This window comes from Carcharodon carcharias, chromosome 14 (assembly GCF_017639515.1).
Source record: "Carcharodon carcharias isolate sCarCar2 chromosome 14, sCarCar2.pri, whole genome shotgun sequence".
Taxonomy (NCBI): domain Eukaryota; kingdom Metazoa; phylum Chordata; class Chondrichthyes; order Lamniformes; family Lamnidae; genus Carcharodon; species Carcharodon carcharias.
This window is the reverse complement of record NC_054480.1, coordinates 44,507,672-44,532,382: the sequence shown is the minus strand read 5'-3', so window position 1 is coordinate 44,532,382 and position 24,711 is coordinate 44,507,672. Positions and strand designations below refer to the sequence as shown.

Sequence of the window (24,711 nt, the reverse complement as noted above, 5' to 3'; positions counted from 1 at the left end):
GACACTTATAGTACACCCGTTGCAGGGCTCCCGGACATCAGGTCTGCGGGGGTGCCACCAGATTTCACTGGGCCCGCCCCAGCCCACGATAAATTCTGCCCATAGGTTGAGGAAAGTAAAGGGTAAGTTTGTGATTATTGTGAATTACTACATTTTTAAATCTTCAATATGCACAAAAATATTTTTCTAGAAGGGTACAAGGGATGGAGAAAGAACTGTAATGCCACAAAATTTCATTTTGCTAGAATGTGTTTTCTAGTTTTTGTACTAATCCTATCAGAAATGACAATACAGTGTTAATTCTGGGACCTGATCTTCACATTCCTGGTATTGTCAAACTAAAGAGACAATAGTCTCTGAGAGCTGATTGATTGATGTCCTGTGATGATTGTTTGCTTTGATTCTGTGACCTGACATGATACATAGCACTTCATATGGGCAATAATTGGATTACTGTGGTAACAATTTACCAAATATTTTATGAGTAACCCTGTATTTTAGAATGATGCTATATTTGTTGTTCACGTCACACATTCACACCTAGTTTAAATTTGAAATGAATAATTATGCAAATTTTAAAACTGTGATTCCACATATATATATAGACAAAACAATAGTTATTACCTATTACATTATCTTGCTGGGTAAATATAATATTTACAGTATAATTACACAATCTACACATATTTAGAGAGCAATCTATAGATTACACAAAGGCATCACTCACCACCAAATTTGCTAATTGTGTTGGGATGTGGTTGAGAGTAGAAACAAGAGCAGATCAACGAGAGCATTGAGAGCTCCTTCATTTTTTCCTTGTAGGCTTTAAAATAGAAAAGATATTTGTGATTAAAAACTACATTTTGATTAACTTTTTAGCAAGAGCATTGTACAACTTTTCCAGTTGGATTTCATATAAATGGGCATCCATTTGATAAGATTTGTTAAAAGTTTAAATAAAAACCCAAAAATCTGTTGGTTCCTTATGTTGCACTGAGCACTAGGGAACTAAGCCTCAATGAAATGCCATGCTTAATATTTCACCAGTTCGCACATTGGTCGTCTTGGTTGGTTCATCAAGTACAGCATTAAGGACAGATGGGGTGCTCAGATGCAGGAATTGCAATAATTATCCTGTAGGAAATTGGAATTAAGGGCATCAGGTTGACTGAAAGATTCAAACAGTGGTCTCATTCTATCGAACTATTCGTTCCAAGTTACATCTTAATAAAGTTTGGGTACCTATTACTTTAATTAATACTATAATAATTATAGAGAAATATTCCAATTGAGTGAAAATGAAACAAACTCCTACATTAAATAGTTGCTTGGCTCAGCCTCAAACCACCTTCTTTTAAGTCAGATTTGTTGTGTTTTGCTAATATAATATAAATGAAGCCACAATGAGGTTGTATCCAAAGTGAAAAGGACTTCCAGTTTAAGTCACCTGTATTGTGTGTTGTTTTTTCCCTATATTTTTGCTTTCCAGGAATTATCACTTGTCCCTGGCCTGTGTCTTTGCTTCAGAAACAACATCAGCTCCCTTAAGTCTGGCGCACTGACCTCTACCTCTCAGAAGCTGAGCGTCAACTCGCAGACACTTCCTCCTATCTCCCCCTGGACCATGACCCCACCACTGAACATCAAGCCATTGTTTCCAAGACTGTTACTGACCTCATCTCCTCTGGAGATCTTCCTTCTACAGCTTCCAACCTGATAGTCTCCCAACCTCGGACGGCCCGCTTCTACCTCCTACCCAAAATCCACAAACCGATCGTGTCAGCCTGTTCCTGCCCCACGGAACTCACTTCTTGCTATCTTTACTCCATTCTCTCTCCCCTTGTCCAGTCCCTTCCCACCTACGTCAATGATTCCTCTGACACCCTACATCATATCAACAATTTCCAATTCCCTTGGCCCAATCGCCTCCTCTTCACCATGGACATCCAATCCCTCTACACCTCCATCCCCCACCGGGATGAACTGATCGCTCTCCGTTTCTTCCTCGAACAGAGGCCTGAACAATCCCCATCCACCACTACTCTCCTCCGTCTGGCTGAACTTGTTCTCACACTGAACAATTTCTCCTTAACCTCCTCTCACTTCCTCCAAATAAAAGGTGTGGCTATGGGTACCCGCATGGGCCCCAGTTATGCCTGTCTCTTTATGGGGTATGTGGAACATTCCTTGTTCCAGTCCTACTCCAGCCCCCTCCCACAACTCTTTCTCCGGTACATCGATGATTACTTCGGTGCTGCTTCCTGCTCTCGTCTGGACCTGGAAAAATTTATTAACTTCCAATTTCCACCCCTCCATCATTTTCACATGGTCCATATCTGACACTCTCCTTCCCTTCCTTGACTTCTCTGTCTCAATTTCTGGTGATAGACTGTCCACCAATATTCATTACAAGCCTACTGACTCCCACAGTTACCTTGACTACAGCTCCTCACACCCTGCTTCCTGTAAGGACTCCATCTCATTCTCTCAGTTCCTTTGCCTCCGTTGCATCTGTTCTGATGATGCCACTTTCAAAAACAGTTCCTCTGACATGTCTTCCTTCTTCCTTGACCAAGGTTTTCCACCCACGGTGGTTGACAGGGCCCTCAACCGTGTCCGGCCCATCTCCCACGCATCCGTCCTCACAACTTCCTCTCCCTCCCAGAACCATGATAGGGTCCCCCTTGTCCTCACTTATCATCCCACCAGCCTCCACATTCGAAGGATCATCCTCTGCCATTTCCGCCAACTCCAGCATGATGCCACCACCAAACACATCTTCCTTTCACCCCCCCGGTGGCATTCCGCAGGGATCGTCCCCTCTGGGACACCCTGGTCCACTCCTCCATCACCTCCTACACCTCAAACCCCACCCACAGCACCTTCCCATGCAACCGCAGAAGGTGCAACACCTGCCCCTTTACTTCCCCTCTCCTCACCGTCCAAGGGCCCAAACACTCCTTTCAAGTGAAGCAGCATTTCACTTGTACTTCCTTCCGTTTAGTCTACTGCATTCGCTGCTCCCAATGCGGTTTCCTCTACATTGGAGAGACCAAACACAGACGGGGTCTGTCCAAAAGCATTACCCAGCCCTCTCTGTCGCTTGCCATTTCAACACTCCACCCTGCTCTCATGCCCACATGTCCATCCTTGGCCTGCTGCAATGTTCCAGTGAAGCTCAACGCAAACTGGAGGAACAGCACCTCATCTTCCAACTAGGCACTTTACAGCCTTCCGGACTGAATATTGAGTTCAACAACTTTAGATCATGTACTCACTCCTCCATCCCCACCCCCTTTCCGATCCCCCTTTTTCCAATAATTTATATAGATTTTTCTTTTCCCACCTACTTCCATAATTTTTAAATGTATTTCCATCCATTGTTTTATCTCTACCTTTTAGCCTATTTCGATCCCTTCCCCCCACCCCACCCCCACCAGGGCTATCTGTACCTTGCTCGTCCTGCTTTCTACCCTTAATGTCACCTGTTAGCACATTTCTTAGCTAATATCACCACCGTCAACACCTTTTTGTCCTTTTGTCTATGACATCTTTCGGCAATCACCACCTATCACTGGCCCTCTATCCAGCAATACTTGTCCCACCCCTCCTTAAACCAGCTTATATTTCACCTCTTTTCTAATTTTACTTAGTTCTGTTGAAGAGTCATATGGACTCGAAACGTTAACTGTATTCCTCACCGCAGATGCTGTCAGACCTGCTGAGTTTTTCCAGGTATTTTTATTTTTGTTTTTGTTTTGGATTTCCAACATCTGCAGTTTTTTGCTTTTATGCCCTATGTAAAGATGTAAAGTTGACCAGGAATCACTTAGAAACATTTAATGTGCTGGATGCCTGTGGATGCCATAAATCGCAAGACTGATGCTGAATGATTTTTGCCTGACTTCAAGAAACCATCATGGTCGTGAATATATATTTTAATTTATATATGTATATATATATATATATATATATAGAATTGAGATGAAAATAAGACTTTGGTTGGAGTTTGTAGCTTCTAACTGTAACTAAAAAAAATCTCAGTGCTGTTAACAGCTGCTAATTATCACCATATTGCACAGGAACATTTTTAAAATAGAAAATGAAGCATAGTCTTGACATATGATAAGAAGAGAGTGATTTAAGGAAAAATACTGTTCTGGTACTAGCTGACTGGCAAACATTTTGAAAGAGTCAGCCATTAACAGAACATTATTTTTCCTTGAATCACTCTCTTATCATGTGTCAAGACAATGCTTCATTTTCTATTTTAAAAATGTTCCTGTGCCATATGGTAATGATTGGCAGCCGTAACAGCACCGAGAATTTTGTTTTGTTATTGTTAGAAGCTACAAGCTCCAAACAAAGTCTGATTTTTAACAGTAGCTAGGAAGCATCAAAAAAAGAAAAAAAAATTACAAAATTTAAACTCGGAAATAAAATATATTTTTAAGGGAAAAAAGGGATCCAGTGGGATTATATCTTTTCCAGCATTGACCAAAATGCCAAATGGAGAAAGGAAGAAGCATCATCAGGAATCAATAAGAAAGACAGATTTGTATTTATATCACGACTTTCACAACCTCAGGATATCTTTTACCGTATTGTTAACCTAGGTATTAACTTAAATAAAATCAACATCTGATTATCATTAGTGCACTGCCACAATTCTACCCTAAAATTATTTTGACATAATTACCGGTGGCTGCTGAAGCATTAACGTATCTACCGCCCACTGGGATTGTAGTATTTACTTTTTCAGCCAATAACAATTCCATTCTGACAATTAAAATCCAGCACAAAACAAAAGTGGCGCCGTTGTGTCTGTGGTGATCTCTCAACAGATGTATAGGTTGCACTCATGGTTTAGTGGAGTGATTTTCATTCTTCTTTATGAGAGGGTCTACAAATATTGACATGCCCCTGAGGAATACTAGACATGTATTAACATGTTCCTGAAGACAACTTGTCCTGATTTCTGGAATACATTGTCAACTTCCCTTTGCAATCATCGAAATAAAAGATTTTCATTTAGGAACAGAGATAAACAAACACATACAGACTATGATCATGTACCTTGGGATCACCCGGTATTCCCCTCAAGCCGTCTCTTGGGCCCTTCGGGACCACTTACATATTCCGGCCTCACTAACATTTTCTCAAGAGAGCTGCAGGCATCAAATGGGCGCCCAGCTGCCTTAGGCCAGTTTTATCTGGTGAAAAATTGACTGTCAATTGCAAAGAGCCAGTCAACAGGTGGGGGAGGGGGAGCAAATGTCAGGTGGTGAGAACAGGTCAGCAGCAGGCTAGAATATTTTTTGAAGGGCCCAGAGGTGTGCCCTGCTGCTCCTGGCTCTACAAAATTCCTATTATAAAATCCTAAATACTTACCTTTTGGAGAGGCCTCCTGTGGTGACTTTCATCAGGTAGATCTCTCAACACCGAGGGAAATGGAAATTGGTATACAGTTCTCCTCAAAGGTTGCAATCAGGGTTCGACAACAGGTGGAGGAGCTTGATTTCCATATTTAAACCTCTCCCATGCGATTTCAATGTGAGTACTGGGTGCCCATTTAAAGGCCTCCCTGCAAGTTGAATCAGGCAGACAAATGGATGCACAAGGTCTCCACCAGATTTTCAATTTCTGGTCACCCATGCATTAGTTGAGAAACAAGGGACCAGTAGTTGAAAGTCTCCCCTAATACCTCCTTAAATATCCAACTATAAACTATCAAGGTATTCACACAGCAGCAATTATTTTTAAATTTTGTTGCTTGACAAACACTCATTGGGATGATGTAACATGTGTCATCTTTTTTTTATTATTTTTATCTTGCTAGAGGTAGATATCATTATGACTGAAACACCATATGATTATTCCAACTCTACTCCCTCTCCATCATTCAATACCAAATAATAAAGCTGTATTATAGAAACATGGAAAAAGTTACATCACAGATGGAAGCCATTCGGCCCATCGTGTCCATGCCAGCCAAAAAAAGAGCTATCCAGTCTAATTCCATCTTCCAGCTCATGATCTGTAGCCCTGTGTAAAGTGGTGTAAAGTTGTCATTGTTGCAGTATAAGTGTTGTAAAAAATAAGGAAAGATTCCAAGTTGTTTTAAGAAGCGGAGGCACAATGTTTTGAGCCACCAGTAATTTTTAGTCAATAAGAGGTTCAGCCTCTAGATAAAACAAGATGGTGCCTTTTACAATCAATTTCATTCTTATCCATTCTTAGACTGTGCACACTGTTGACAAGGCCAGCATTTATTGCCCACACTAATTGCCCTTGAACAGGTGATGATGAGCATAATGATATATCACTAACAGATCTTATAAAACATTTCAGGACATTGTATATTGACAAAATAATTTTCAACATGATGTTCTTCATTTCCTTTTTTCATTCCTTCCTATCTCAGTTATTGGATCTCTCAGCTAAAAGCAAAGGAATATACTTCTCTACAATTCCATCTGCTCTCTCATTTAACCCCTCTGGTAGAACATCCTCTTACTTCATTGCTCTGTTGAAACTCATGTCCATGGGGCAGAATCATCCGTGCCGGCTGGCATCTGGAATGTTTGGTGGCATGAACGGACAATATGCCAAGGAGGCCAAAGTTTCATTTCACGATGTCGTGAAACCATTTTGCGATCGCGCGCTCAGCCCATCGATGGCGGGCCACGTTCCCTGCCATCGGACGTCGGGAACCTCATTGTAATATATCAGCATATCTTTGTAAGTCCAGCCCGCTGGACTCAACCCACCCTCGCTGGATCGTCATCCACATCAGCGGGAAAACCATGTTTTGACAACCGTGACGTGCAGAAGTTGGGACTTACCGCAGGGCCTTGCTCACATCGTGGAAATCCGAGGAGCAGAAGATGATGGAGTCCAACAGCAATGGCACACTGGAGGAATGTCCATGGCATGCTGGGTGGATTCTCATGGACGTGGCTCTGCTGTGAAGCAGCTCACGGAAGTTGGAAAGTGACCATTGATGCTCACACTGATTGATGGTCGAGGGGGTGGGAGAGGAAGGTCTAGGATCGACTGGGAGAGAAAGAGGTGCCAGGGGTGAGGTTGGGAGGGAATGAAGGTGTCGGCGGGAGGTTGAGGGGGGAATGAAGGTTTTGGGGGGTAGGGAGTACGGGGGAGGAGGGGTTGATGGGGGGAGAAGATGGCAACTGGGAAGGTAGGTATAAGGAGGGGGTGGAAGGTGTAAGGGAAGGAGTTCAGAGGGGGGAAAAAGTGTGGAGAGGGGAGGGAGTCTGGGGGGGAGGAAGGAATGCAGAAAGGGGAGGGAATCCAGTGGGAGGAAGAAGTGCAGAGAGGGGAGGGAGTAAGGGTGGAGGAAGAAGCAAGGCTGGAGGAAGAGGTAAGGCTGGAGGAAGGAGTCAGGAGGAGGGGAGGACCAAGGGTGGCGGAAGAAGTATGGTTGTCTAAGGGAGTCAGGAAGGGGGAGGTACTAACTGGGGTGGGGGGGGGGGGGGGGGGGGGGGGGGGGGGGGGGGGGAGTCCGGGGGGGGGGGGGGGGGAGGTTTCCAGGGGTGGAAGGGGTCCGGAGGGGGGAAGGGATTCCCAGGGGGATGGGGTCTGGAGTGGGGGAATGTCCAGGTGAACATGCAAGGGAGGGATCTGACGGATCCATGACTGCCTCCAGGGAAGCGAACTGAGGGTGGGCGTGCTATGAGGGAATGATGAGAATGACCAAGGGCAGCCTGAGGCAATAGGACGGGAGGATGAGGGTTCGACGGTAGAAGGGACGGTGAGGGTGGTTGGTAGAGATTCAGAAGCAGACAGGAACCCTGGGGGTGGGAAGGAGGAGGTCGGGGGCGTGGGATTTTCAGGAAGGAAGGAAACGTGCACTTCACCAGGACATCCCCAAAGGAAAAGGGTCATGGAGGAGAGTTGAAAGGTGATGCCTGGGGGTCAACTGTGATGGGGGAAAGGAAAAGGGTGACTGGGACAGGGTAAACAATGGGGGAACGAAAGTAAACCCGAACTAGCAACATGCTATCCAAATCAAAAGTGAAATGAGAGTCATGGTGAGTAAGATCAGGTGCTACATGGGAGTGTGATCAGTGGGTGGGCAGAGATGCAGGTCAGCTCAGATGGACAACTGAAAGCAAACCCCATAAAGCAGCATTGAAAAGGCTCAGGACATTGAAATGAGTGTTATACGGGAAGGATTCGTGTGCGTGGGAGAGTGCTTGAACGAGGCTCCGAAAGGCTCTGCCACACACACACTCCTCCCTCCAGAATCACTTGTGGACCAGTTGTTCCCTCTGTGGTGACAGAGGATGAGGTTGAGGGGGTCACAGGCAAAGGGGACTCAGAGGGAGAGGCAGCCTCTGACAATCCTGAGTGGATGACCCAGGGGTGTCCAACTGCCGCTCCTCCTCCCTTCGGATGCCTGAGGGCCCCAGCCTGACTCATTGAGATGAAATAGCACCTGAAGGGACATTAAGGTGCCCCATTTCCCTCTCATGTTGCCACTGCAGGAACTCACCCATGGTTCCCGCAATGGAGTGCAGGTTTGCATGCATCTCCGTGTTTTGCTGGACCAGGGTCTCCATGGCATCTGCCATCCACCCCATGAGACCTCCATATGTGCACATGTGGGCACCTCCTCATCAGAGAGCAGCAGATGCACTCCTCCGACTCGCAAGCCACTCTGTTGAAGGCTTCCAACAGCTATGGATGATGTTCCCCCGCCTTCTGCTGACTCTCCAGGATGAGTTGGCAGGACTAACTTAGAGGTTCATCATCTGACGCAGACCTCACAGATACTTCTTCCCTCGCAGTCCTCTAAGTGCCAGGGAGATGACTGAACCTCCCTCTCCCTGCTGCGGACATGTGTCCATGCGGTGACACCAGATTGTGAACCCGAGCCTGCTCGAGATCCAGATCCCACTGAGGTGTGTGTCTCTGCGCTGGTGCAGAGTGTAGGTAAGCGCTGTGACAGGTCTTCCAGGCTGCTTATTCCCTGCTCTTCAGTGGAGGAGGTGTCCTCTTGGCTGGAGGTAAGGATGTGGACGGAGCTGAGGGACTGGCTGGCTGAGGGTGTCGGTCACTGTGAACCAAAGTAGAGATAATTAAAAAAAAAAACCCACTAGAGCTATACCTTGAGTGCCCTACCATCCATTCTTAATTAGCACATTCGTTTAGATAATATCACCAACTTTAACTTTAACACCTATGTGTTCTATTGTACTATTGTCGTTGACATCTTTTGATGATCTGCTTCTATCACTGCTTGTTTGTCCCTACAACCACACCAACCCCCTCCACCTCTCTGTCTCTCTATCTCTCCGCCCCCCACACACACACCTTAAACCAGCTTATATTTCAGCTCTTTCTTGGACTCGAACTCAAGTTCTGTCGAAGGGTCATGAGGACTCGAAACGTCAACTCTTTTCTTCTCTGCCGATGCTGCCAGACCTGCTGAGTTTTTCCAGGTAATTCTGTTTTTGTTTTGGATTTCCAGCATCCGCAGTTTTTTTGTTTTTATCTCTATGTTTAATTGACTGCCACTGCTCTTCAAGAAATGCCTACCTCCTTGAAGAAGTTCTGTTCCTCTCTGCGACAAGATTTCCGGATCTCTCTGTTGCCTTGTTCACCTTCATTGCTTTCCATTTCTCTCCTAGTGTTTGACAAGGTGTTTACTAAAACCCGCTTTCACAGCCATATCTCCTTTCTCAGTGACTGTCTCCGTCTCCGACTTACCCCACGTGGATTTCAACTGAAATTCCACCCCTCATGTTTCGAACCCACCCAGGATTACAGGTATCTCCGGGACATAAAACGTTTCTCGGACTGCTGTTCCCGTCACATTCTGAAATCCACTCTCAGTGCCATGCGCCGCCATATGAACACACTCGACCTCTCCCTCCAGCAGCACCGCCGTACCCTTTTTCAAAGCTGCGCGTGCCCCCAGTTTCATTTTATCCTTCGGCTCATCCGACGCCTCAACAAGAAACTTTTTCTCTTTCTCTCAAGTGCTAAGGAACGCAAGCTCCAACAACTCATCGACACCAACACCCATCTAGGACCCTCCACCCCTGCCTGTCCCTCCGTCCCCATCCTTTCTTCCAGTCCCAACCCCAGCCGTGTATTCACTATACCCCATGACCTTCCCCTCTCCGATGCTGAACGTTCAGTGCTCAGCAAAGGACTTAGTTTCATACCCTTACGCCCTCACCTCAATGAATTTCGGGCTCGGCATGATACTGAACTCTTCTTCCGCCGTCTTCGTCTCCGGGCTCACTTCTTTGGGCAGGAGTCCTCTCCCAGTTCAACGGATCCTTTTACCCATCTCCAATATTCTCCCTCCACCTGGACCCCTCCCTCTGGATTCTTACCTTCTCTCGATCTTTTCATTGAGAACTGTCGGCACGACATTAGTCGTCTCAATTTCTCTGCTCCTCTCACCCATTCTAACCTGTCTCTCTCTGAACTTACTGCACTCCATTCTCTCAGGTCCAACCCTGACATTGTCATCAAACCCGCTGACAAGGGTGGTGCTGTTGTTGTCTGGCGCACTGACCTCTACCTCGCGGAAGCTGAGCGTCAACTCGCAGACACTTCCTCCTACCTCTCCCTGGACCATGACCCCACCACTGAACATCAAGCCACTGTTTCCAGGACTGTCACTGACCTCATCTCCTCTGGGGATCTCCCTCCCACAGCTTCCAACCTGACAGTCGCCCAACCTCGGACGGCCCGCTTCTATCTCCTACCCAAAATCCACAAACAGAACTGCCCCGGTAGACCGATCGTCTCAGCTTGCTCCTGCCCCACAGAACTCATTTCTCGTTATCTTGACTCCCTTCTCTCTCCCCTTGTCCAGTCCCTTCCCACCTACATCCGTGATTCCTCTGACACCTTACGTCACATCAACAATTTCCAGTTCCCTGGCCCCTACCGCTTCCTCTTCACCATGGACGTCCAATCCCTCTACACCTCCAGCCCCCACCAGGATGGTCTGAGGGCCCTTAGCTTCTTCCTCGAACAGAGGCCCGAACAATCCCCATCCACCACTACTCTCCTCCGTCTGGCTGAACTTGTTCTCACGCTGAACAATTTCTCCTTCAACTCCTCTCACTTCCTCCAAATAAAAGGTGTGGCTATGGGTACCCGCATGGGCCCCAGCTATGCCTGTCTCTTTATGGGGTATGTGGAACATTCCTTGTTGCAGTCCTACTCCGGCCCCCTTCCACAACTCTTTCTCCGGTACATCGATGATTATTTCGGTGCCGCTTCATGCTCTCGTCAGGACTTGGAAAAATTTATTAATTTTGCTTCCAATCTCCACCCCTCCATCATTTTCACGTGGTCCATCTCTGACACTTCCCTTCCCTTCCTTGACCTCTCTGTCTCAATCTCTGGTGATAGACTGTCCACCAATATCCATTACAAACCCACCGACTCCCACAGCTATCTCGACTACAGCTCCTCACACCCCACTTCCTGTAAGGACTCCATCCCATTCTCTCAGTTCCTTCGCCTCCGTCGTATCTGGTCCGATGATGCTACATTCAAAAACAGTTCCTCTGACATGTCCTCCTTCTTCCTTAACCGAGGTTTTCCACCCACGGTCGTTGACAGGGCCCTCAACCGTGTCCGGCCCATCTCCCGCGCATCCGCCCTCACTCCCTCTCCTCCCTCCCAGAAACATGATAGGGTCCCCCTTGTCCTCACTTATCACCCCACCAGCCTCCGCATTCAAAGGATCATCCTCCACCATTTCCGCCAACTCCAGCATGATGCCACCACCAAACACATCTTCCCTTCACCCCACTTATCGGCATTCCGTAGGGATCGCTCCCTCCGGGACACCCTGGTCCACTCCTCCATCACCCCCTACTCCTCAACCCCCTCCTATGGCACAACCCCATGCCCACGCAAAAGATGCAACACCTGCCCCTTCACTTCCTCTCTCCTCACCGTCCAAGGACCCAAACACTCCTTTCAAGTGAAGCAGCATTTCACTTGCATTTCCCCCAACTTAGTCTACTGCATTCGTTGCTCCCAATGTGGTCTCCTCTACATTGGAGAGACCAAACGTAAGCTGGGCGACCGCTTTGCAGAACACCTGCGGTCTGTCCGCAAGAATGACCCAAACCTCCCTGTCGCTTGCCATTTTAACACTCCACCCTGCTCTCTTGCCCACATGTCTGTCCTTGGCTTGCTGCATTGTTCCAGTGAAGCCCAACGCAAACTGGAGGAACAACACCTCATCTTCCGACTAGGGACTTTACAGCCTTCCGGACTGAATATTGAATTCAACAACTTTAGGTCGTGAGCTCCCTCCCCCATCCCCACCCCCTTTCTGTTTCCCCCTTCCTTTTTTTTTCCAATAAATTATAAAGATTATCCTTTTCCCACCTATTTCCATTATATAAAAAAAACCCACTAGAGCTATACCTTGAGTGCCCTACCATCCATTCTTAATTAGCACACTCGTTTAGATAATATCACCAACTTTAACTTTAACACCTATGTGTTCTATTGTACTATTGTCGTTGACATCTTTTGATGATCTGCTTCTATCACTGCTTGTTTGTCCCTACAACCACACCAACCCCCTCCACCTCTTTGTCTCTCTATCTCTCCGCCCCCCACACACACACCTTAAACCAGCTTATATTTCAGCTCTTTCCTGGACTCGAACTCAAGTTCTGTCGAAGGGTCATGAGGACTCGAAACGTCAACTCTTTTCTTCTCCGCCGATGCTGCCAGACCTGCTGAGTTTTTCCAGGTAATTCTGTTTTTGTTAGAGATAATTAATGCATGGCAGCAGAGTCAAAAACAGGAGAGAGAGCATTCACAGTGCATTGAGAGAGGGATGATGTGGTGCAGGATCCTCAGGTCCTCACCGCCGACATCACCGTCGCTGCATACAAGGTCCATCTCCTCACCAGCCAGTGCAAGGGCATGCTCCTCAAAGTGAGTGAGGGGGCCTAATGTGGGCCACTTCACCCCCAGTTCTCCTGCATGAAAACAGATGGAGAGAGTGTGAGCAGGATGCATGGCACTGCATGGAATATTTGTGTGGTGAGTGAAGCCAAGGACAGGATGTGGACTTGAGCTCGAGAGGATATGAGCCTGATGGAGATGTGAGGGTGTGTATGAGAGTTAGTGGTGTTGTCCCTTGATGTGTGAGATCCCTGCAGATGTGTGATAGTTTTGTGAGTGTGAGAGCTGAGAGTGATGAGAAGAGTGAGTTACCCTGGTGGAACAGATGAGACCATTCATCCTGTTGCGGCACTGGGTGGCTGTCCCCTTCTGCAGGGCACTGGCGCTGACCACCACTGCGATCGTGTCCCATGCTGGATTCATGGTGCCGCTGCCCCTCCCTGTGGCCAGAGTGGGGGTAGAAACATCACAGCGGGCCTCAGAGTCGTCCAAAAGACGCTCAAGGGACACGTCACTAAACCTGGGGGCTGCAGTCTTTTTGCCTTTTGGAGCCATCCTGTCTTCCCTGCAGCAGTCCATTGAAGCACTGAGAGGTGTGCACGTGGTTGGTCTTGAAATATGGCGCATGTTGAAGCGGCGAGGTGAAACCCCGCCTGCCATGGAAACAGCATGTTTCCCAGGAATGCATAATTAATATCACTGATTTGGGACTATACAGCGTGAAAAGCCTCCATTGCAGCCGGCAGGTAAAACGTTATTTTACTTTCTTGCTACTTAGTGCAAATCTGGGCTGATTCCACCCACAGAGTCTGCCATACCATTCAGGCAATTGTTTGGACATCTTCAATGCTATAGGTTTACATGCAAGTACTAGCAAAAACTCTACCATCATAAATCATAAATGTAGTAAAAATATTTTAATTTGGAATGATAAGTAATGGCACAATAGCACAGGGGAGACGATGATGTAGTGTAATTGTCACTGAACTAGTAATCCAGAAACCCAGGGTAATGCTCTGGGAACCCAGGTTCAAATCCCACCACGGCAGATCTGATTTGAATTCAATAAAAAATCTGGAACATGAAACCATTGTCAACTGTTGTAAAAAAAAAAATCTGATTCACTAATGGTTTGTCCTTACCTATGTGTGACTCCAGACCCATGCAATGTGGTTGACCCTAGCAAGCCACTCAGTTATATCAAAGTCACAAAAAAGGAGGGAAACAGATGGACCAAGGCACTGGAAATGATAGTGACAATCTCAGTCTGCAAAGTCCTCCTTACTAACATCCTGCTGCCTAAAATTGGGAGAGCTGTATTGTAGACTAGTCAAGCAACACGGAATCAAATCTTAGAGACAATGTCCCAGCAGACGTGGCAGTATACAGTTGGAAGGGAGTTGCCCTCAACAGTGACTCTGGAACCCATGAAGTCTCATAGCATCAGGCCAAACATGCCCTCCCTCAGCTGATGAATCAGTACTCCTCCATGTTGAACACCACCAGGGATGGCAAGGGTGCAGAATGTGGGGACTTCAATGTCCGTCACCAAGAGTGGCTCGGTAGCACCTAATGGGACATAGCTGCCAGACTGGGTCTGCGGCAGGTGGTGAGGGAACCAACAAGAGGAAAAAACATACTTGACCTCATTCTCACCAACTTGCTGCAGGTGCATCTGTCTATGACAGTATTGGTAGGAGTGACCACCGCACAGAGTTGAGGTCTCACCTTCACATTGAGGATACCCTCCATCGTGTTGTGTGGTACTACCACTGTGCAAAATGGGATAGATTTTGAACAGATCTAGCAACTCATGAGGCACTGTGAGCCATCAGCAGCAGCAGAATTGCACTCAAACACAATCTGTAACCTCACGGCCCAGGATATACCCCACTCTGCCATTACCATCAAGCCAGGGGATCAACCGTGGTTCAATGAAGAGTGCAGGAGAGCATGCCAGGAGCAGCACCAGGACAACTTAAAAATGAGGTGTCAACCTGGTGAAGCTATAACACAGAACTACTTGCAGGCCAAACATCATAAGCAGCAAGTGATAGACAGAGCTAAGAGATCCCATAACGAACAGATCAGATCTAAGCTCCGCAGTCCTGCCACATCCAGTCATGAACGGTGGTGGACAATTAAACAACTCTCAGGATGGCTCCATAAATATCCACATCCTCAATGATGGGGGAGCCCAGCACATCAGTGCAAAAGATAAGGCTGAAGCATTTGCTACAATCTTCAGCCAGAAGTGCGGAGTGGATGATCCATCTCGGCCTCCTCTGGAGGTCCCCAGCATCACAGACGCCAGTCTTCAGCCAATTCAATTCACTCCATGTGATAAACAGCCGAGAGCACTGGATACTGCGAAGACTATGGGCCCTGACAATATTCCGGCAATAGCACTGAAGACTTATGCTCCAGAACTAGCCAAGCAGTTCCAGTACAGCCAGAACACTGGCATCTACCCAGTTATGTGGGAAATTGCCCGGCTATGACGCGTACACAAAAGGCAGGACAAATCCAAACCGGCCAATTACTGCCCGATCAGTCTACTCTCGACCATCAATATAGTGATGGAAGGGGTCATCAACAGTGCTATCAAGCGGCACTTGATTAGCAATAATTGACATTTTGGGTTCTGCCAGGGCCACTCAGTTCCTGAACTCATTACAGCCTTGGTTTAAACATGGACAAAAGAGCTGAACTCCCGAGGTGAGGTGAGAGTGACTGCGCTTGACATCAAGGCAGTATTTGACCAAGTGTGGCATCAAGGAGCCCTAGCAAAACTGAATCAATGGGAATCAGGGGGAAAGCTCTCCACTGCTTGGGAGTCAAACCTAGCACAAAGGAAGGTTGTGGTTGTTGGAGGTCAATCATCTCAGCTCCAGGGCATCACTGCAAGAGTTCCTCAGGGTGGTGCCCTAGGCCCAACCATTTTCAACTGCTTCATCCATCTTTCCATCATGAGGTCAGAAGTGGGGATATTTGCTGATAATTGCACAATGTTCAGCACCATTAACGACCCCTCAGGTACTGAAGCAGTCCGTGTCCAAATGCAGCAAGACCTGGACAATATCCAGGCTTGGGCTGATAAGTGGCAAGTAACATTCATGCCACACAAGTGTCAGGCAATGATCAACTCCAACAAGTCCCTTGATGTTCAATAGCACACCATCACTGAATCCCCCACTATCAACATCCTGGGTGTTACCATTGACCAGAAACTGAACTGGACTAGCCTTTTAATACTGTGGCTACAAGAGCAGGTCAGAGGTTAGGAATAGTACAACGAGTAACTCACCTCCTAACTCCTCCAAGCTTGTCCAACATCTACAAGGTGCAAGTCAGGAGTGTGATGGAATACTCCCCACTTGCCTGAATGCCTGTAACTTCCACAACATTTAAGAAACTTGACATTGTCCAGGACAAAGCTGCCCGCTTGATTGGCACCACATCCACAAACATTCACTCCCACCACCGACGCACAGTGGTAGCAGTATGTATCAGTAGAAGATGCACTGCAGGAATTCACCAAGGCTTCTTCAACAGCACCTTCCAAACCCACGGGCCACTGCCATGTAGTAGAACAAGGACATTAGATAGATGGAACACCACCACCTGGAAGTTTCCCACCAAGCCACTCACCATCCTGACTTGGAAATATATCGCTGTTCCTTCACTGCTGCTGGATCAAAATCCTGGAACTCCTTTCCTAACTACACCACATGGACTGCAGCAGCTCAAGAAGGCAGCTCACTGCCACCATCTCAAGGGCAACTAGGGATGGGCAACAAATGCTTGCCCAGCCAGTGAAGCCCATATCCTGTGAATGAATATAAAAATATATATATATTTTTTGATTTTGTCTTACATGTTACATTTTTTTACTCTACTGCAATACGCTGTGTTCATTCAAGTACGAAGGCCAATACAGACATTTATATTGCTGAGACCACAGAATCAAGGAGCAATTTGTCCCATGATGGCTGTGCCAGATTTTTGTAAGAGCTATCCAATTAACCCCACTCCCCTACACATGTTTTGTTTTCTAGTAGATATATAATTCACTTTTGCATGTTATTACTATTGAATCTGCTTCCACCATTCTTTCAGGCAATGCATTCCAGATCATAACAGAAGGTAGTGTTGTTTGCTGGCTTCATTCAAAGGTCAGAAGCTAGTATTAATCCCATATAGTGTGAAGTAACAGCAAAAGACACAATTGTAGTTACCATTGTATATTCAATTATATGGCACAAAACTGTAATTCTCGTAATCAACTCCTATGATTCTCTTAAAACTGAGGAATAAGGTGCTGTACTGTTAGTTGGTTCACATGACAACCTGTAGTAATGATGTTGATTCCAATCACACAACTCTCCAGTAAGTAAGAGCCTGAATAGAGCTGGGATGCCTAGTAATGCATCAAATGGAGGTAAAGAGTTATACTGAGGAATGGAGAAATGGGATCTATAAACATATCCCTGACAGATAAAGGGATCAAAAATTGAGAAAGTTTTAAAAATTGGTTCCTGAGGCAGGAAAGGATGGGAAATCAGGTGCAAAAGTAAACTTGGGCTGCTTTTTTGTGATCTCCATTGAGTTAACTCAGAAGCAGAATGGGTTCATGTGTGAGAATAAATTTCTACACTTGTTTTCTGGCTGGAGGCAAACATTAGACAATGGGAGAAAATGTATGTCGCAATATCATACAGTCAGGTAGCAGCACTTAAAAGGTACATGACATTGGATGATTTTGTCAAATGTGCATTACCTTTCTTCAACAGAATAGAGAATTAAATATTAATACTTCAGTGAGATTAAAGGGCAAGTATCACCCTGCCTGTTTGGCAGAAATCGAACAGTTAAAAATGCCTGTGGGACTCATCTGCCAATATCCAGGCTCTGACCTTAATATGCTGTTCTGAGTAGGCAAGAGGAACTGAAGCTGGAGGGGTCCTTCTTTAAATGTGCTATTTTAACAGTGGGCCTGAGCATGGAAGCAGATGTAGTTTTCTCACCAGGTTTGGCAAAAGTTAACGTCTGGGCTTTAATGGGAACAAAAGAAATGCAGTTTCTTGTTGCGGTTCAATTATAAATATGACCCCAGAACTACATTTATTTGATAGCTTTGAGAAATATAGCAATGTTAAAAATTAAAATAATTAAAATTGCATTAATACTGATGTATTCCTATTTCTGATACTGAACATTCCTCTAATACTGTCCAGCATCTGCAGTATTTTGCTTTTATTATATTACTGTTATTTTTCTGTTTGTTGACAAATACACCAGAAAGCAAGAGGTTATGACAAGACAGCTACTTTTATATCTTGATGTTGGAAATCTTCTTTTGATTGTATACATGAGGTTGTGTAAGGCAATTGGTGACATAGGGCAGCAGTATAGTAAAAGACTAGCACAGCAAACATTTAAAAACAATTGTTTTTTGTTAATTGATTGAGCATTGTGACTGTAAATTCCACACCATTTAGGAACACTCCATTGAATCCCATAATTATGAAGAGGACCAAATTTATTCTGTTAAATAAAAGAGAAACACTGAATTCTGAAAAGCATGCAAAACAGAAAATGCAGTTAATGCACAGGCATGTAGTCTGTATCTCTCTTTCAGATGAACCCACTGGATATTTTCTGCATTTTACACTAGTTAATTTACCCCATATGTATGAAATTCAAGAGAACCATAGAGTCATAGAAATTTATAGCACAGAAGAAGGCCATTAGGCACATCATTTCTGTGCCAACCATATAAGAGCGATCCATCCTAATCCCACTTTCCAGCTGTTTGTCCATAGGACTATAGTTTATGACACTTCCCATGTATATCCAAGCATTTTTTAAATGTGTTGAGGGTTTCTGTCTCTACCACTCTTTCAGGCAGTGAGCTCTGGACCACCCCATCCTCCCCCCACCCCAACAAGAATTTCTCCTTAACTCCCCTCCAAGCATGCTACCAATTATTTTAAATCTATGCCCCCTTGTTATTGACCTTTCTGCGAGGAGAAATAGGTCTTTCCTTTCAAACCTATATAAGCCCCTCATAATTTCATACACCTCAATTATGTGTCCCCTCAGACTTCTCTGTTTCAAAGAAAACAAACTCTGCCTCTCCAACCTTCCCTCATAGCTCACGTTTTCCAGTCCTGGCAACATTTTCGTAAATCTTCTCTGTACCCTCTCTGTTGAAATTGCATCCTTCCTGTAATGTGATGGCCAGATCTGTGCACAATACTCTAGCTGTGGCCTAACTACTGTTTTGTACAGGACTGGTATAACTTGCTTGATCTTATATTCTGTCTCAGCTACTTAACCACCTTATCTATCTGTCGTCCTACTCTGGGGATTTTGTGGACATGCAGACCAAGGTCTCTCTGTTCCTTTACACTTCTCAGTATCCTATTACTTACTGCATATTCCCTTGCCTTGTTTGCCTTCCCTAAATGCATTACCACACACTTCTCGGGATTGAATTCTATTTGCCACTTTTCTGTGCATCTGACCAGTTCTTTGATATTGTCCTAGTAACTACAGCTTTCTTCCTCACCATTAACCACATGGTCAATTTTTGTATCATCTGCAAACTTCTTAATCATGCCTCCTTTATTTAAGTCTAAATTATTGATATATATCATGGAGTCTAAGGGGCTAAGTTATGAGTCCTGTGGAACCTCACTAGCAACAGTCTTCCAGTCACAGAAACACCCATCAAATATTACCCTTTGCTTCCTGCCCTAAGCCAATTTGGGATTCAACTTGCCATTTTCCCCTGGATCCCATGGGGTTTTATTTTTCTGAACAGTCGACCATGTGTGAACCTTGTCAAAAGTCTTGCTAAAATCCAGGCATCAAAACATGCTATCTTCATCAACCCTCCTTGTTACCTCTTCAAAAAATTTAATCAAATGAGGCAGACATGACCTTCCCTTAACAAATCCATGCTGACTTTCCATTATTAATCCATACTTTTCTCTATGACAATTAATACTGTCCCTCAGTATGTTTTTGAATAATTGGTCCACCATTGAGGTTAGAATGACTAGCCTGTGAACTATTCTGACAAGCAAATCCTGCACTCCAGATCCCACTACCCCATGGAATGTCCTGCCCCATGTGCCCATTGATCTGTGGGTCGGGAATTGGCCTATTCAGTCACATGAAGACCCATGGTAGAAACTCACGACCCTGAGTAGACATCATCCTCAAATCAAGTGACAGCCAACAACAACTCAGTCTATCCCTTTCCCTTTTTTTAAACAATGGTGCAATGTTAGCAGTCCTCCAGTACCATGCTACAGTCAAAGAGAATTGGAAAATGATATTCAGAGCTTCTGGTATTTCCTCTTGCTGCTTTTAACAGGCTATGATACATTTCATCCCGGCTTGGCGATTTATCTACATTCAAAGATAATAAATCCCTTAATATTTTATTTTTCACAATCTTTATCTCATCCTATATTTCATACTCCTCCTCCTTAACTTAATTGTCTGCATCGTCCCCCTCTTTTGTGAAGACAGAAGCAAAGTATTCATTATGAGCCATGCCCATGTTTTTCACCTTCATACACAGGTTACCTTTCCGGTCTCTGATAGGTCCTAGCTTTTTCTTAGTTATCCATTTGCTCTTGATGTATTTCTAAAACATCTTTGGGTTTCCTTGCTTTTACTTGCCACTAGTTTTTCATGCTCTCTCTTTGCTCATCTAGGTTTTCTGCAGTATGAAGCTCTCAGTATCTGGATTAAGCATCCATTTTCACCTTATCCTATGCTATCATTGACATCAAGGAGGCTGTAGATTTGGGAGTCCGACCCTTTTTCCTTGTGAGGACATATTTGCTCTGAATCCTCTCTATCTCCTCCTTGGAAAGCAGAAGTTTGTCTGACTTCTTGGTATCTCCATTTACAATCTGAATTGAGCTGGTGATTCTCGGAACAAATCACCACTATATTTTGGCCAGTTTTCTCTCCTCATCTGAGTATGTTGGCTCTTGCTTTAACTTACTACAGCCATGAGTCACCTACAATTAACCCCCTCTTGTCCCACCCTCAAATTTCTGTTCATGTGCGAGAAGACAATGTTTGCTTTAGGAGGCGATTCAATATGGGGACATCACCAGCCCCATCCTTATTTAATGTTCACACATTCATGCTTTCCAGCGAATCACTTGATAATGATCAGAAGCAAGAAACTTGGTGGATTTTCTGTTTTCTAACCAAGAGGTGCTGAGGCTAATTATGGCACCAACCAGTGGAGATCAGCTAGCCTGCTACGTCTGATCTGTATAGTTTTGTTATACACTACCATTACCATCAGCAAGCATGGCATTCTCATTGGGGAACTAATTAATAATCTCACTTCTCCAATTCACACATCATTTTCTTTAGAAGTGTCTACTCAATCAAAACCTTTGGAACATGAAATCCCTCTTAAAACAGGTTCCATTTAACTCTTTATTTTACATTTTGTAAAACTGTGGTAAAGTGAGATGCCTTGTCCCTTTAAGAGAATGCAAGTGTACTGATCATGTGACAGCACTGATGAATCACTGTACAGCGGGGCAACTGGGAATTGGAAGTCTAGTTCTGGAGATTTCTGAGTGAGCATGTATGATCTGGTGCTCTGCCCTATGTCTCAATAACGATCACTGTTTATTATTATATCAGTCTCTCCCTGTTATTGATCGCAAAGAGCAATTGATGAGAACATAGGAAGGCGTGCAGTTAGAGTTCAGTTAACAAGCGAACTCACCGACCCAAGCCTTAAAAATCCATAAATGTATACTGACAGCATTGGCATTTTGCACAGAGTGCACATATCTTATTTCAAATATGTATAACAAGTACACAGGTACATTTGAATACTGATTAATCTTAAAATTAATATGGTTCCATGGAAACATGAAACTACCATGCTAACCAAGGTTTAAGTTTAATTGATTTTCATGCTAGCCTGTTCTTGCTAGTGGCTAAAATTGTCCCTTATGAAATCTGCTTTGTACTGGTGAAATCAACTGGAGCTGAAGTTGTCCGATGGTGACCACAGTGCATCTAATTAACTGAGTAATTTGAAAAGATGAACGCACAGAATTTTAAATTGTCTGTATTAAACTTGATGTCTCACGGATTTGAATAATTAGCTATATCTTTCTGTATTTTTTCTCCTTTCCCTAAAAGATAGTCTTCAGCACCTCCATTTTGACACAATATTCTCCTTTGACCTTGGTAGGACAAACAGGAATTGTCAATTTGCAGACATATTCCCTTTGTTCAGCTCAGCTGAAAACTCACAAGCTACATTTTTTATTTCATGAACAAATCAGGATACACAGGAGCTAATCCTGCTAGCAATATTTTGTATGTATTTAGAAATTTGACAAGTACAAAATTTCATAGGCATTTTTTGGTATAAAAATTTATATTAATTTCAAATCCTGTATGATATTTTTACTTTAAATTTTGTTTAAAATGTTATAAAATTTGTTATGCCATAAAAATTGAGTTTTTGACTTGGCTAATTTTTTGTTTTTTTTCTATGGCATTATTCAATAAATAATGTAAGAATTATTGATGTAGCCATTCAATGCTTAGATTTGCTTTTTTACGGTGAAAAAGCGTAAGATGCTTCCAGTATTCAAAATGAAGACACTTCCTACAAAACTGGTTTATTGGGTCTTTATTCTGCATAGAACTGTGATAGTGTTTGTTTGTGTTAAGTAAACTGGCCAAACAGAAATCTAACTTCAAATATGTCTTCTGCTGCCACTTTCAGAAATTGGTCCCATAATGACGGAGCTGCAAAATTGAATGAAAGCCAAGATCGAATGAGAATTTATTAGCTATGCACTAACCTTCATCGACAGTGTTTTGTGCTTGAAGGTTCCCAGCTATGTAATTCCACAAAACTTTAAAATTAAACTTCAAACATATATTTTGCTACAAATATTGTGTTTACTTTATCCTCCTGCTGAACATATTACAACATATGTAGGACGCAGATTTCAATTCTAACATGAATACTTATCCAATTCCATATTCACAATGCTTTCCATGCCCTTCAACTAACCTTTCTTTAGTCCAAATACAAAGTGTGAGATGCTGCATTAATTTGCCCTTAAAATTTGACTGAAGTCCAGACTTAATTAAATTTGATATAATTACAAAAAGCAAGGCTGAGAAAAGTAAGAACACTGGAAGCTACAACAATCTGCTTGCTGCTGATAATTTCTAGTATTAGCATGTTGCATTCTCAACAAAAAGTGTTATTTCTAATATGACTAATCCTTTCACTGCAAAGTATTTCTTCAGTGGTGCATACCTTTTTATTGACTTGTAATTTATCATCAGGGCAAATATGCTGACAGCTTTAGTTGGCATTACTTTTGAAATAAACTAAATTCTGGCCTGAATTTTGCACTCGTCGGATGCGCGTGAATGGCTGGCCCGGGAGCAGACGGGAAACTGTCCCCCGACCACGATCGGCCTCCGGCCACAATTTCACTCTGGCTGGCCTATTAACGGTCAGCCAGCATGAAACATGTCCCGAGAAAGGCTCAGCCCTGCCGGTGGGGGTGGGAAGAGGGCGGGTGACAACGTCACCATGGGTGCTGGTGAGCGCTTCCAGAGAGCTCCCTGAAGGCAAACAGCTGCCTCAGGGAGCTGCAGTCCTCCAAATAATTAAAGAAAGCACAAAAATGCTGCAAAAAATGTCCATGCAGCACAATCAAGCACCTCATGAAAAGAAGTCCCCAGATATTTCTTTTTATTTTAAATTCAAACGGATGTTTCATTCCACCCTTGGGTGAGGTTTCATCGAAAATGTAAAGCCTGGCTGGCCAATTGGCCTGTCTGCCAACCCAACATTGGACGGGCTACGAAAAATCGCTTACAATTGGGCCATTAATGAGCTTAATTGTCAGCGGGCGCTCTTCTGACTTTTTCGCTTGCGTGCCAAGCAAAATATCACGCGAGTGTGCAACAACGTTGGGATGCTTGCCCGAAGTCATCTTGCACGATTTTATACCTGCTCAGGTCGGGCGCATGCCTGCCCATGGGACATAAAATTCTGGCCTCTGTTTTTGTATTATTTTCAAATAATGTGCATCGTAGCTTAGTAAGTTTAACTTTGGCTCATGTTCATCTGGCACTTTATTTTCCCTCTAAATGTAAATCTCTTCTCCGGAGAAGTGCGATCCTCTGGTGCCAGAGATGGATGTAAATCATCTTTATCGATCCTGTACATTCCTATTCATGTTGAAATATATTTCCACAATAGCTGGCAGTCCTCAGGTAACTCATCCAAGAATCCATTTTTGGTGTGTAAGCTTCTTCACCAAATGTCAACAAGCTTATTGTCTACAGAGTTTTCAAATCTTGTTTTATCCTTATTTGCTTGTTATGTCAGTTAGAGGTTTTGAGTATACCTTAAATATTCTCTCAAGTACAGTGGTGCTGGTCACTCCCCTATCTGCTCTGAGTGTTCGGGATGTGACTGTACTTCCCAATTTCATACTTCACATGATGAACTGGCTTGGATGCTGGGTGAAGGACTCCGGAGATTCGGTGGGGGGTGGGGGGGGGGGGGGGGGGGGGGGGGGGGGGCGGTGGGGGTGGCAGTGGGGGGGTGATGGTTGGGGGATGGGGGAGGCAATCAAAGGGAAGGGTGAGCAGTGGTGGAATCCAGTCCATGATTTTAATATGGAGCTGGGAGGAGCCCTCCAGCTTAATCTGGCTTCACAATATATTCAATCAAAAAATGTTCAA

At 44.5% G+C, this 24,711-nt stretch overlaps 1 protein-coding gene across 3 annotated transcripts in view; it reads right to left on the bottom strand.

Moving 5' to 3' along the window:
- LOC121287653 (stathmin-3-like) overlaps positions 1-24,711 on the bottom strand; it is a 64,155-nt gene that overhangs the window by 16,436 nt on the left and 23,008 nt on the right. For 2 of the 3 annotated variants that reach the window (XM_041205609.1, XM_041205611.1), the window contains exon 2: positions 728-823. In XM_041205609.1, the coding sequence (XP_041061543.1) occupies positions 728-823 (96 nt within the window). Of the gene's footprint in view, positions 1-727; positions 824-23,266; positions 23,347-24,711 lie in introns of those variants that run through there. The other variant, XM_041205610.1, reaches the window with a different exon arrangement.